The 15,169-nt window shown below is 43.1% G+C and overlaps 1 protein-coding gene across 2 annotated transcripts in view; it reads right to left on the reverse strand.

The window, feature by feature from the left end:
• Window positions 1–6,246: 6,246 nt before the first annotated feature.
• The window catches only part of BMPER (BMP binding endothelial regulator), a 259,931-nt gene continuing 251,008 nt past the window's right edge, over window positions 6,247–15,169 (reverse strand). For both annotated transcript variants that reach the window (XM_060156029.1, XM_060156031.1), the window contains exon 15: window positions 6,247–7,619. In XM_060156029.1, the coding sequence (XP_060012012.1) occupies window positions 7,438–7,619 (182 nt within the window). In that variant the 3' untranslated portion in view covers window positions 6,247–7,437. The remainder of the gene's footprint in view (window positions 7,620–15,169) is intronic.

Raw genomic sequence — 15,169 nt, forward strand, 5'->3', positions numbered from 1 at the left:
GACAACTCCATTTAGGGAGAGGAAGTAAAAGAAAGGGAAAAAACTGAAAGGTGAAGGAAGGGAGCACATATAGATGGGGGTGGCACAAATTAATAGCTGACATAATTTGTTTTAGTTCCTGGTGAAGAACCTCAGGAAGCTCCACTATGATCTGCTCCTCTAATAGAAGAATTGTGGTTGGCCCTGCATTCCGTAAAGATCCTATGGTCTATGAGGGAAGCCTTTCTTCTTTCTACAAGAAAAGGAGCATGAACAGAAAGAGCGAGGCCAGTCCTACAGACGCACTGGACATCTGGCAGGAGCCCCTCCCCAGGTATGTACACACCCATGCCAAAGACCTGGGGTGGCCTTCCTGGAGCACCTGCTCACACCCAGGGTCTAAGCACCAAGTCAGATCAGGCTGACACAATCCCCAACATCCAGCCAGCTCATGCTGTAAGAAGGCTGGTCCATCTGGAAGTTTGTACCTACTCCCAACAGCCTAGACATCTGGAAGACAGATCCCAGCTTTGATGGAGATCAGTAGATGCTTTTAGACTTGGAGACCCAGTTCCCATGTGTCATAAAAGGCACATTCCTCGAGACAATGTGGATCAGGCCATGCAGTTCACAGGATGAGAATCTCAGAACTGGATTTTATTTCCTTCCATTTGTTTGAAGGCAACATAGATAAAGCCACATCTGCACAACTGCTGGCTGATGCAGCCCCTCTTAGGCTGTGCTGCAAAAAGATACACGTGGTTGTACCTGCTGTATCTTTGCTGCTTGCCTCATAGCCTCTCCCTGTCTCCTACTAGGCCTCTTCTTTCACAGTATAAAGGATCACGTACTTATGCTTGGAGGAGCAGAAACAAACAAAATTGTATGCACTACTGACACAAAGAAAATAAATATTAAGTGAGAAAAATAATATACATATACATTATTTTGCTGTCACAAAACGATAGCCCAAATGAAAGAGCCATATGAACAATAAATCATGGAATCAATTTCAAGGAAAACAAGTTTTGCTGTGGAAAATTGCATTCAAAATATACGAAATCAACTAAATATGAAAGTTTTAACATTCTTAGAGTGTTAGAGTCGGTAGAACTTGAATCCAATGAAATATAAAATTCCCCAAATTTGAAAAAAAATTATTTTACTTGTTTTTAAAGATTAAAAAATAAAATGTGTATATCATATTGCTCCTTGACATTTCCCCCCCAAAGTAAAATCAAAGGAAATAAATAGCAAATTCAGAGAGAATTAATACAGAAAAAGCCTTCCCTCACTTGCTACCCTCTCCATTCCCACACAAAAGGGTGAAGCTGATGGACCCACTCTGCCTCTCAGGAACAGTTCAGACCTGGAAAACACCTCCCAGCTCCGCCCGGCATCCTCTGGCAGATTCCTCTGGCCGCCATCTTGATCTCCTTTAACCAAAGCAACCCAGCCACTCTGTGGCCCAAGCCAATGGCAAAGCAAAGAAAGGGTAAGATAATCATGCCATGAATTACAGTAGATCTCAACAGGCAAACCCAAACTGGTTTGGGGTCTAAATTCACCTGCTAGGGTGGAATAGCCTGGCATATTAACTGACCATTGTTAGGAGTCAGAAAATCACAGGTGAAGATAGCTGTGTGGATCCATGATGGAAATGCAATTGCTCAGGCTGAGCTGCTCTGACCATGAAAACAGATATGCCCCAAATGTCATCACATAAAACACAGTGGAGAATGCTCTTCAGTGCAATCAGGTGGCCTGTCCCCTATCCTCCCTGAGGTTTTAGGGGTGGATAGGAGTGGTGGATGCTGCGGAGAAACCTATCTTTTAATCCTCTTTCTTCCCACTTCAATTTCCTATCACAGCCAGTTTGCTCTGAGAACAAGTGAAGTGAGCAAGCCAGTTTTCTAAGACAGAGTCCTCCTGGTCTGACTGTCAAGAGGGCAATGGGGATTCATACTGAGTGGCGAGTTTCCTTTGAATCACCTTCTTCACGGAGGTGTGCAAGGGATCCAGCAGGAACACATCACATCACAGGCTCCCAGGGCAGCCCACAGAGTGTGGGGAGGGTTCCAGCCAGGCTTCCGGCTGCCTTCCACTCCCCTCCATGCTTGTTTAAGCACCCAAGTCAGAAGGAGCTGTTCAGTATCTGATTCCTTAAATTACATGTAGGAACACAGTGGCAATAACAGTAGAACAAATATTATTTATACTCTCGGAGCCAAAGTGAAACTTTTTCATCACCACAAACATTTTCTAAAGCCCAAAATTTCACTGCTGAAAGAACCCCTCAGAGGAATTACTCAGTAAGCCAAGTTCCAGTTTGCAAGAAGCAGAGAAGCATTTTACGTCCGTTTTCAAGGCATAAACTTGGTTACGATATAAAGTGGCTAAAACGTGACAGAATTGTTCCAACCAGAACTCTAGGTGAGCTGTGTTCCCAGAACTGTTACCTGTAGGTATGACCACAGCTGCTGACAGTAGCAGGTCCAGCTGTTTGGACCCTGAGCATCCCCAACCCCTGCTGTCAGGCCACAGCCAAGTCAACAAAAGCAGTGGTTAAGTGAATAACCAGAACTTGGACAAGTTCTGTTAAAGCAACCAATGCCTAGAGGGTCTGAAAGATGCCTCCTCACTGTATAAACAGGGCAGTCTCATTAGAAGCTTCTTCAGTCTTCCTTCCTTCTCTAGATTTTCAGAAGACACATCAAGGAAACTTGAACCAGGTACAGGGAGCAAAGAGAGCTTATAACAAAATGACAGAACATCCTCAAACCCTACTTCTGTGCTCCCTCCACTAGAAATCAAGGGACGTTTGATAAGACCTCAGGGTGTGTGAGTTGCAATGCCACAGCTCACAAAAGTTCTGTGAATCCGCTACATCCTAGCAGGACCCAAACCCTGTTGTTCTCTGCACCCCCAGGCTGCCTGTCTTTCTCTTCATCCACGCAGTCACTCGTGCCTTAAACTCCCAGACTACACTATCCCTGCGCGCGCGCGCACGCGCGCGCACACACACACACACACACACACACACACACACACACACACACACACACACACACACACACACACACACACACACACACACACACACACACACACACACACACCCCTATTTGCATAGGTAGAGCTTGTTCAGCCTAGTAAGGCTCGTTGCAGGAGTCACGTTCTCTGGCAAGTTTCCCAGACACCTCCCCCCAACAGAAAACCCCAAACTGGGCTTCCTGAGGCTCCCACGGCCAGCTGTGTACTCCTCTGGTCTACTACCAGTCATTTATCCTGGACTGTGTCTTAATCCCAATGCTCAGGATGTTTGTTGAACTGAACAGAACACAGCTTAGGTTTTGCTTTACAACAGAAATTTCTGTAAATCTGCTCTCCTGCCTGTGTTCCTGCCGGCACCACCACCACCCATCACTTGCCTATCTGCCACACAACCTGTCACAAAGTTCTCCCCTTGCTTCCTCCTACCTCCTAGTTTGGGGGCTCATCTTCTCTTACCTGGACTATCTCCGGGGCCTCCCACCTGCTCTTTGGGCTGAAAAGCCCACCTCCACTCCACTCACTGAGACAAAGCTCTGATCACATCACTCCACTGCGTAGTGCCATCCCCCAGCTGGATCTGCCCTGGAGCAGGCCTTCCCATCTGGAGCCACAGCCCACAGGGATTTTGGCATCCCTTCCACTCCTGGAGCAGTTGGACTGGACCTAAGATGTCCCCAGATGTGATCTCCAGCTGCAAGCAGCCCCATTTACTCCACTACTCAAATGTTATTTCCTGAATGCACTATGACATAAAACTTTGGGAAGCCCTGCCCTAAAGATTAAACCCAGGCTCCTTAGCAGGACCGTGGGACGCTCCACACAGGTGCTTACCCTTCCCCTCAGGCCACACTGCTTGTGGTGCAGCCACAGTACAGAGCCGCTGGCTGCCTCAGCGCTTTGCTCTCCCTCTGCCTGGAACACCCTTCCCCCTTTCCTTAGCCAGTCGCACTCTGAATTACCCTTTAATTCAGGCGCATCCCTACATGCAGATTTCCCACATTAATGTTTTCAAAGCTGGCTTGCTCAAGATTAATCTGAAAGGAAACACAGTAAAGATGGATCTCATGCACGTGTTCATCATTTGATTGATTTAATTAATCCTGTGTAACAACATAGCTCTAAAACCCAAAAGGTCCCCTTAAAGGACTAAATGTCTGGGTTCTTAATTCAGGGTCAACATAATCACCAGCATTAGTTCCTTTCCCCTAATAATTCATCCTGGGCCACTTGAACCTTGCCATTTTTCAAAGTTAAAATCCTGAGTTCTTAAAAGGCTTGTATTGATACTTCAGGCTTCAGAATAAGAGACATTTTTTTGCTTGCTCCTGAGGGTTATGTTTGCAGAAGATGGCTAATTAAAATATCTTGGTGCCTGTCCCCTAAGGCATCTCTTTCTCCCACACCAAGAGCATGATTCAGACTCACATCCTTGATACTTGTCAGATCCAGATGAATTTGAGTGACAAACAGTAGCAGAGTGAACAGAAACCCAGCAAGGAAAAACTCCACATGCAGCTGTTGCAACCATGAGATTGATGTGATTTGATTTATGCAAGAAAAATGTATCAACAACCTACCAGTTACTTTTCTTAATTAGGGTAATGTATTCATGGGTGTTTACAACATTATTCTCTATACCTCCTTGTGTGTCTGAAATATTTCATAGTAAGAAAGAGTTTTCCAGTCAAAATGGTTTTTTCATGTTCAACAAAAGCTGGGGAAAGAGTCAACCACTGGTCTTTCTCAATTTGAGGGGAGGTGCCCTTTTACAGGCCTAGTGGTCATTCACCTAGTCCAAGCTTGTACTGCTCACCACATGACAGGCCAATAAATCAAGAGACGAGTTGCTGGGGCAAAGGAATACCGACTTTATTCAGAAAGCCTGCAGACCAAGAAGATGGTGGACTAGGGTCCTAAAGAACCATCTTACCCTAGTTAGAATTCAGGCTTCTTTTATACTAAAAGGGGAGGGGATATGGTTGGTTGGTGTAAACTTCTTGGTGTCAGAATCCTTTGTTATTGCAGCTGTCACATAGGTTTACAATGTTCCTATAAACCTCCAACAAGACAAATGTTATTCTCTGTTCTGCAACATTTTATCTCTGTATGAATGGAAAAGTGTAATACCTTGAAAGGTCAGAGCCTTGAGAATGAGGTATCCTGTATATTTCAGGCTAGAGGCAACATTATTAACTTGCAGCAAAAGCAATAGAATACAAAGGTTAAAGGAGAAGAAATGGATCCAATAAGGGGTCAGATTTGTTCTTTCCTATTACAGTCAGATACTCAGGAAACAGCGAGTTTAAAGGGGTGGCTTTTCACCTGAAGAATTGGTAATTCTCAACGTGCCACCCTTTTAACAAAAATTGCCATTGTAAATGTCAACAATTCATTTTTCCTCCTAGTGCAAAACTTTTAGTTTAGGACTTTCAAAACATTCTTATTTTCACAGGGAGAGGAAAAAGAACTTGCTTTTACTGAGCACGATCTACAGTTGGCCCTGCGTATCTGCACAGGTTCTACCAACCGCAGACAAAGTATTTGGAAATAAATTTCCAGAAGGTTTCAAAGAGCAAAAAGTGTAAAAGGGTTTGCACACTGCGTCTCAGGTTACTGTGCAGGTAATCTCACTAGCGGCGGGGTGTTTAGGTCTCCTGATCCTCAACCCTGCCCATATATTACAAAGCCTCTTTGTGTTTCAGAGAAACAAATTATGGCCCCAAATGCTTAAACAGTTGTGGACAAGGTCACAAACCACACCTGGAGCCCAAGTCTCCTACATCAAAGCCCCCTTTCCAAGTGCAGCACTGAAGCACTGGCTACCTTGGGTCCCAGATACTGAGGTTGGTTATGGCCCAAGCACAACAATGACAACCACATTCCCTGGTGTCCCAGACAATCACTATTACACTGTGTGACTTATTTAATTTTCTCAAACAGCTGGAGATGCCCCAGTAAAAAATCCAAACTAATCCTTCAGCTGTCATGAATATATGTAACAGGAACACAAATGTCTTAAGAAGCAAGGGCACTACGCCGACTGTCAAAACTTTGGAGGTTTGCTATTATCTACTAATAACACTCTTTATAAAAATGAGTTATTGTAGGGTATATAAAATATATCTAAAGAAAGCTGTTAAAAATGGATGAACCTGAATTTGCCATAGCTTATTTGTAAAGTATAACACAACACATCTTGAAATAGAAAATGCATTGTTTTAAACCTTAAGCCCTTTATTTACTACAATGCAGAACATTTTATTTTTAGACATCAGTGGGTTTTGTTTTGTTGACATGTTCACTTATTCAACTGAAAACAAAAGTCAGGAAAATCACATGGTGACTAGTAGTAAGAGCAAGCATGTAGACCATTCTTTGTATTGATGTTAAATCAACCGATCAGTAAAGCCTTTCTTTCTAATAATTAGGACAAATTCACTGTTGCCAAATAGTGTTGGTCTAGGAATCCTCTAGAAATAAAGGCTTTCATTTCACACATGGAATAGTCACAAAATGGAGATAGCTCATTGGCTTTGCTCATCCTAAATTGCTGTGAGATTCAGAGAAATGGGTATTTTGTCATACGTTGTACAACAGTTTCTTCAAATACCTGCTCATCCTCAATAAAACTAACAAGTCATCCAGACACACCAACATCTCAATGTGCGACACGGAGGTGGACATATCCATCATACACACATACAAAATTAGGAGACTCAAGGAATATGCAAAGATGGCAAGAAATCATTTGATTCTCCGGTTATGCTCTAGTGACAAATATATATTTCTTGGCAACCAGACAATCAGTTCTGGAAATAATATCGGACCATGACCCAATAAAGTCTAACAGCCTCTACCCCTTGCTTTACATGCACCATTAGAGCCTGTCGCCAATCACTAGCCATATTTCTCAGGCATACTTTCCTTTCTTTGGAAGCATGAAATGCCGCTAGATAAATTTGCCATTCCAGAAAAACACACTTCCCATTCAACTGCAAATCCTATTCAAATCAAAAATTAATTCAGGCAGGCAGTTTAGATTTCTTAGAAAACTTCTTAAAAATGACAAACGTATGTGATGGTAAAACCATCCAGTATGTCTGCATGCTGCCTTATTAAATTAAAAACACCTGGTTTATTTATACAATGTATTCAATGGCTTACAGATTAGGATCCTAGAAACAATACATGTCTTATAGCAAAAAATATACATATAATAATCCACCTATAGTTTCTATAAATGAAGAAGTGTTTCTGAATATATCTATATATCTATATATGTACACATATATACTCCGTGTGTGTATTTGCAGAATCAGCACACAAATATCGCAGTCCTTCATTGGCTCTTCCGCTTCAGTGTCAAGAACACCAGGTTCAAAGTCTGAAGGAGCGGAACAAAGGTCACCGCTGAGGACAAAGGACTGGCTTGATGCACCTTCCTTTGTGAAGGACCAAGTTTGCTGGACAGTGACAACCAGCAACACACGGCTTATTGCAGGGACCGATCTCATTCCAGTTGTCACAGGTCTTGGCACATCCCGGACCACAGGTATCATACACGGCACCGTGCTTACACTGGGTGGCTGAAAAAGAGGAGGTGACGTAGGTGAGATGTGGGGAAACCATTAGAGCCAGGTTAATTCACCCTCAGCCCCATGCCATTCCCGAAGGCTCACGTCTCTGCTGGCACTGGTCTCCCCACAGCACAGGTGCAACTCTGCATCCTAACAAAAGAATAAACACCCAACACTGCCCAAACACTCTAGGAACCACCTGCGCCTAGAAAAACAACATCAAAGATCCACCTGCTGGGCCAGCGAACTTCAAAATAAAATAAAATGAAAAAGCTTTATTCCCAGATAGGACAAACTATACATTAGTCAAGCCTCAAGGAAATCTATAGGTTATTTAGGTATTGAGAATAGTATGAAAAGTTAACTCCAAATAGTTCTTCCAGCTATTGAGCTGTGATGAATAAAAATAATTTCTGCAACCACCTCGATATTCAAATATACAGAATTACACATACAGGGAAAAAAACCTGCCAAGGGTATTGGAAATGAGTGACATATTTTAATCTAGTGATCATGTGCTGAATTAATCAATTTGAGACAAATTGAGCAAGAGTCGGGTAGGGACCAATGGAGAAAAATTAGATGTGTGACTGGGGAGAGGGAAGTGGCTGGCTGGCTGGTCAGGGAACGTAAAAATGATGATGTAGCCAAATCATAGCAAGTTACTATCTTTGTTAACTTGGAGCTGAAATGATTTTGACAATATTCTGAGACTTCCTGAAATTCATGAATACAGTTGTCAGAAAAAAATACTGCCAACATTCTGGAAGTTTTATGACACGTGGACTTTTCCATCCGAGTTAGTTCCAATGACAATCAAAGGTGCAACCCCCTCATTCTCAGGAGTAGGAATGTTGATACACTAGGGATTTAGAACAGGGAACCAGGCCGCACAGCAGGAGGTGAGCAGCGGGCAAGTGAGCGAAGCTTCATCTGTATTTACAGCCACACCCCAGCACTCGAATTACTGCCTGAGCTCCGCCTCCTGTCAGATCAGTGGTGAAATTAGATTCTCAAAGGAGCACGACCCTACTGTGAACTGTGCAGGTGAAGGATCTAGGTTGTGAGCTCCTTATGAGAATCTAATGTCTGATGATCTGAGGTGGAGCTGAGGCAGTGATGCTAGCGTTGGGGAGTGGCTGCAAACACAGATTAGCATTAGCAGAGAGGTTTGACTACACGGAGGCCATAATGAATCAATTGCTTGCAGACTCATATCAAAACCCTATCAGAGAGTGGCAAGTGAAAACAAGCTCGGGGCTCCCACCGATTCTGCATTATGGTGAGTTGTATAATTATTTCATTATATATTACAATGTAATAATAATAGAAATAAAGTGCACAATAAACGTAATGTGCTTGAATCATCCCCAAACCATACCCCCTCCCTGCCCCAGTCCATGGAAATATTGTATTCCAGGAAACCAGTCCCTGGAGCCCAAAAGGCTGGGGACCGCTGATTTAGAAGACTCCTCTTGAAGAACAACAATAACAATCCAGCTTCCAGCCGCACTTGCCTCTGTCTACAGTTGCTGACACACAGCTCCTAGAACACTTGGAAATCTCCAGAGTGATGAGTGTCTTTCGTATGCTGGTAAGGACTGGTGCCTAGGGTCCCTAGATAGCTTCAGGATGGGGGTTGGTTACCAAAGAGACCTAGGCACGATTAGAGGGTTGGAACTTTCGGCCCCATTTCCCAGGGATGGGAAGAGGGATTGGATATTGAATTAATCACGTTCAGCCAGTGATTTAATCAATCATGCCTACATAAGGAAATTTCCATACAAAGCCCTAAATGACTAACGACAGGTTCAGAAAACTTTGAAACTGGCAGACACATTTAGGTGCTGGGATTATGGTGTCCTCACTCCACTGGGACCCTTCTAGACCTTACTCTCTGTACCTCTTCATCTGGCTGTTCATTTGTATCCTTTATAATAAGCCAGTAAGAGCAAATAAGTGTTTTCCAGAGCTCTGTGAGCAATTCTCGTAAATTATTAAGCCTGAGAGGGGAGGGGGTTGTGAGAACACCTCTCTCCCCCGACTTTGTAGCCAAGTGGAGCAGAAGTAAGGGTAACCTAGGGACTCAATACTTGCAGCTGGCATCTGAAGTGAGGCGTCTTGTGGGACTGAGCCCTTAAACCTGTGGAGGCCAATGCTAACCTGGGCAGTTAGTCTCAAAATTGAATGGAATTTTAGGACACCCAGTTGGTGTCCAGAGTGTTGGAGAACTGGTTGGTGTGAGGAAAAAAAAACCAACCCACACATGTGGTGTCAGCTTATTGTGAGTAAAAACAGTTTGTTTCCAGGGCACTGGACTTTTCCTTATTTCCCAACATGCTACTTATCCATTTTAAAGTAGTCCGTCTATGAAACTTACTTCAATTAAGTAAACCACATGTGCCACTTGTTTTCCGCCTGGATCCTAACTAACTGACACAGTGGTTAAGTAAAAATTTACTACTGTTCTTTAAGGCTACTTTCCCTAACGTTACCTCCACCATGTAACTCTAGTATGCTGTTTTGGCTTCTCATAATTTCATTCTATTCCTTAGGCCACTAGGAACCTCCTGGAGCCACTGTCAAGCTCGGTGAATGTCACCACCATTCACCCTATCTTCCCCTCTTTTAGACTCAGTTCCCAACCTTTTCTCCTTCCTCTCTTGTCTGGATAGGATGTCCCTTGACTATATACTCAGAGCACCTGGCGCCCACCTCTATCCCTGCATTTGCAACAGGAAATTATAATCATGCATTTCCTTGTCCTCTCTTTCTCCAGCTAAATCTAGGCTACTTGAGGGAAGGGCCGTTTTGTTTATTTTCAGCAGTAGTGTGGTGTTTAACATGTAGAAGGGACTCAGAGAGCTGCTGTGTGACTGATGCATTGATAGATGGGTGAGTGAGTGGATCAGCTTAATTCTTCTTCTTTAAATCTCTTAACTTACTTATGCATTTCTGATAATCTTTTGACTTTTCACGGATCCCTTCCAAGTTCTCTTTTTCTCTTTTCAGTGATTAATAGAATATGCTATACATTGGACATGCCTAACAATCTGGAAACACCCTAGCTGAATATCACATTCACAGCAAATAATTGTATCCATGTGTTGTTCTATTTTTATGCATCAGTGGTGTTCAAAGCTGGAAATCAGGGTCGACAGAGAACTTCCCAACGCCTGGACTCCCACCCCAGACCAATTAAATTAGAACCTCTGAAGGTAGAACCAGGTTATCAGTATTTTAAAAATAATTTTAAAAATACTCCCCAGCACAGTTAATTTTAATGGGCAGCCGCGTCTGAGAACTGGCCCTGTAAACAACCCTCACATTCATGCTTCGGTCGCTGTAGAGACTCACGCCTTTGCAGCAAAGAAGAGGGCAACGAATATTTCCAAAGTGCAAGTAGGTGCACGTTGAAAAGCTCCTGCTGTTTCCCACCTTCCTCCACCTAAAACTCTACTGGAGCTCTTCCCAGTCTCAGCGCACTCATCCTCTCTTAGGACATCTGCAGGAGCACCTTAACCCACCTCCCTACTGCCTCTCCTCATCGGCACCCAGCCTTCATTTGCCATGTCTGCTTTCTGACCCCTCTCTTCCAGGAACTTGCTCTATTATTTGTCCTTTTCCATGCACATTAATCTCCTCTGTCTCTATTGGCTCCATCCTCTAAATATTGGAAACATTTTCAGGTCAACACTAATCTTTCGCCAAGTATTCCCTCACCTATCAGACTTCTTACCTCCAGACTTCATAGAAAAGTTCACAGTCATTTTATCCAGTTCCTGTGCCATGAATTACCATTGGTGACCTACCTTCCTCACCCACCATTTTACTGAAGCAGTTCCCGCCGACGTTTTCCACAATGACCATATCCACAGACATAGAGGCAGTCCCCATTCTCACATGATCTCACCACAAAACATTTAGTCTTTTTGTCCATTTTATCTTATGACACTGAAATTTCTAGGTTCTTCTGCTAACTTCTTGCAAACACCTTCTCTCTCGGGCTTATTTACCTGCTCCCTGGCACTAAATGTTCAAATTGCCTCCAAGACTCTTCCCCTGACATTCTCTTCTCTTCTCTTCCCCTTCCTTCTCTTCCTCTCTCTTCCCTTCCCTCTCTTTCTCTCTTCATCAGTTACTACAGTATTAGCTCTAATTTCCAGTCAAAAAGCTCTGAAATTGATGATCATCTGTTTGGATTCTCTTCCCAAACCAATCATTTTCCAAGTCTTAATTCAAACGTCACCTCCTTCAAGTAGCTACCTGGATCTCCCCCAGGATACCCTTCCCTCTTCATCCAACAGCACTTTTCACATTATAGTTATGTTTACTTGTTTTAATCCCCCAATTACTGTGCAGCTGTAGTTCTTAATCAGAGATGCTCACAAGAGTCTCCTGAGGATCTTTTAAAAGGTACATATTCCTCAGTCCCTTCCCTAAAGAAAGATTTTTGCTCTGTGTCTGTCTACAGTGGAGCCTTGGGTAGCTGTAGATTTTAAAGGTTCCAGGGGTCACTACAACAAGCACCCCTGGTTGAACAGAGTGAACCACTGAGTCTGGGACTCCTGAGGGCAGAGTCCTTGTCTTCTAGGATGCAAAGTTCTGGCACAGGGCCAGGCACAGAGGAGCAGCTTAATAAATGTCTGTGCCTGTTGGATGATGAGTTCATCTTAATGATGTTCAATCCATCATCCCTGTTCCCAAGCTAGATTACATTTGGCTGGCCTTAAGTTCATTTTCCACTCTGCTGCTTCCAGAATGCCTCTTTCAACTCACTTTACCCTCCAGATACTTTGCTCCCTTTCAGATCTTGCAAAGATCCCTTCTAGTATGACAACTCGGCAGAATTTCCTCTCTCCCACCCATGTTCTTACTTCTCCCTCCTCTCCTATAGACATGCATTCTCCCATGTCTTTTCCTCTCTCTGACCTCTCAATTCTTTCTTCTAATTCCACCACTTAATTTTCTGCTGCTCCTCTGTGACATCTTACCTTTGACTACTGAACACTGAGATTTCCCTCACCATCTACAGGTAGAAATTAAAAGGTTGAAAATGAAGAACTACTAGAAAAAAAAAAGGATCTTTTTCATCATCTCCTTTCAATTCAAATTAAATCAACAAACATCTACTGAGTATCTACTATGTGGCAGGCATTCTCTTAGGCCAGGGAATCCAATGTGAATCAGATATCATCTCTGACCTTCAGTCTCAGGAGCCTGGACTTACAACCAAATAGGTGAAGAGGACACATAAACAGATGGTTAACTAAGTGCAAGATGTACACGTTAGACAGTGAGAACAAAGAACAGTGGAGGAATAAGAGAGACATCAACTCAATGTGGAGGGTTGGGTAGGGATCCAGGAAGACTGCAGAGAATAGATCCCACTTAGATCTTAAAAGGTGAGTAGACACTGTCAGTCAGACAATGGCAGGAAGAGTTTCCCAGGCAGAGACAGCACTGAGAGCCAAGGTGGGGGTGGGGGGTAGGGGGTAAGGGGGTGTCAGTAACAACAAGCAGCCATGACCCAATCAGAAATGGGAGGATCCTTGCTTTGTTGGAGGAAGGGAGCATGGGATTTGAGTGGGAGAGTGGGAGGAGACAGAGGCAGAGAAGTGGGCAGGGGCTGTAAGCCTTGAAGAAGAGGAATCTTGCAAGGGTTTTAAATGGGGGGTGACGATTAAATTTGCCTTCAAACTGGCACAACTTTTAGAAGATCCTAGAAAGTTAATCCTGACTTGGACCTTGTTTTATTACCCTCTGTGAATCCATTTTTTTCAAACTTATAAAAGGCAAACAATACCTTTTTACAACATAAATGATTTGCATAGGGCATTTGAAAAGGCTTCATTTGATCAAATACATTTTTTAAAAACCAGGAAACTACCAAAGTGGTTAGGGTTAGCAGGTATTTATTCTCAAGGGGGCACATAAGCAGCTACTCTGTAATGCGTGCAAGGATCATTACACGTTACTTTCTGTGGGACCCCATAAAGGCGCCACGTGTTGACTTTAATAATTCGCTCAATAAGTGTAGATCTGTGCCCTCTGGAACTCACTGTCCCCATATGCCCCTACTGTGCTGAAGGTCACAGTGCTGACCTTACCTCCTAATCCTTCACAGGATCCTTTCCCAGTCAGCCAAGGGAAAGGTGAGTGTGTATAAGCAGAGCAGAGTTGCTGCAGGGCAGGGGCCGGAATCACCTGGAGTTTGTAGAATAAAACAAGGAGGAAACTGCTCACAGAACCCAGCAGACTATCTCATGTGCTGGGGGAACACACACACCACTCTGAATATCCCAGCCCCTTGCCCACTTAGAAAATGTATTCCTCAAAGTGCAGTGACAATTAGTAGTGGCACCTACAGGGAGGCTGGCAGAAAATCTACTAAGGATGGCAAAGTAAGATGCAGGAGCAAGGTCATAGCAAAGTTTCAGAGTCAGAAGGTACCAAGTAACAAGTATCAATGATAAGGATAGAAATTGGAAAGATCTACAGAACAAATATTTCCATAAATTAGTGGATGCTTACATAAATAAATATATATTCATAGGTATATATATTTTTCTACAGTGCACTTGCTTATTTGTGTTCTCATAATAATTAAGAACAGTGGCTATAATGCAAATTGACCTAGGTTTGATTCCTAGCTTTCTTAGTTTCCACCTCTGTGATTTTTAGCAAATTACTGAAATATTCTAAGCCTTAATGTCCTTTACAGTAAAATGTGGGTAACAGAATGTTAACATATAGATGAGAGTGGGGATTAAATAAGATAAAATGTAACACAAAGTTCTAGTATAGTCCTTGGGGCAAAGGAGGTGCTTAGAAAATAGTACACATTAATATAAATGGTCGTTAATGTAACTTTTAGAGACCTTCACAATAGCCCTCTGCACATTGTATTGTATTTAGTAATTCCTGCACTAAACTAGAGTTTCATTAGTCCTCCTTGCCACAGCTAGTGGGCATACACTTCATACGTCATGCTAGTGCTAAAATCCAACCTAGCCTGGGAGATATCACTTGTTCATTCAGAGTTTCTTGCCTGGCTGGTTTCTTAGTTGTTCAACTTCCAAGCCTTTTACCCTGGAAAATTTCTCTTCTCAGTATTAAGTGGCCTTAAGTGCTGTCATAAGTCAAAAGATGTGGGAACTAAAAATTAGTAAAGAGTATTCTTATAGTCTTCAGTATTCCAGATGACTCAGAAATGAATCTACTGAGAGATGCTGCATATCTCCGTAAATACTAACTATCAATTTGTGGAAGTTCAATGTGAGTGTGTGTGTGTGTGTGTGTGTATAAAAGGTTCCCCTGCAATCAAACACTGACAGAGGTATACTTCACTCAGATGGTTCTGCTAATTTTGAGTGGTAAATGGAACCTTTCAGAAGCCGTATTCCTTTTCCATTAGAAAAGTAATTTTAGCTGCTGAGATTCAGTCCCTGAACTCAGGATCCTGGAGGGGGGAAAATGTAGTCCTCAGATGCATTGGGTGCACTGAACCGGTGTTAAATACAGCCTGGCATCAGGAAGAGAGGGCTCACATGTTCTGT

This window comes from Lagenorhynchus albirostris, chromosome 8 (assembly GCF_949774975.1).
Source record: "Lagenorhynchus albirostris chromosome 8, mLagAlb1.1, whole genome shotgun sequence".
NCBI lineage: Eukaryota > Metazoa > Chordata > Mammalia > Artiodactyla > Delphinidae > Lagenorhynchus > Lagenorhynchus albirostris.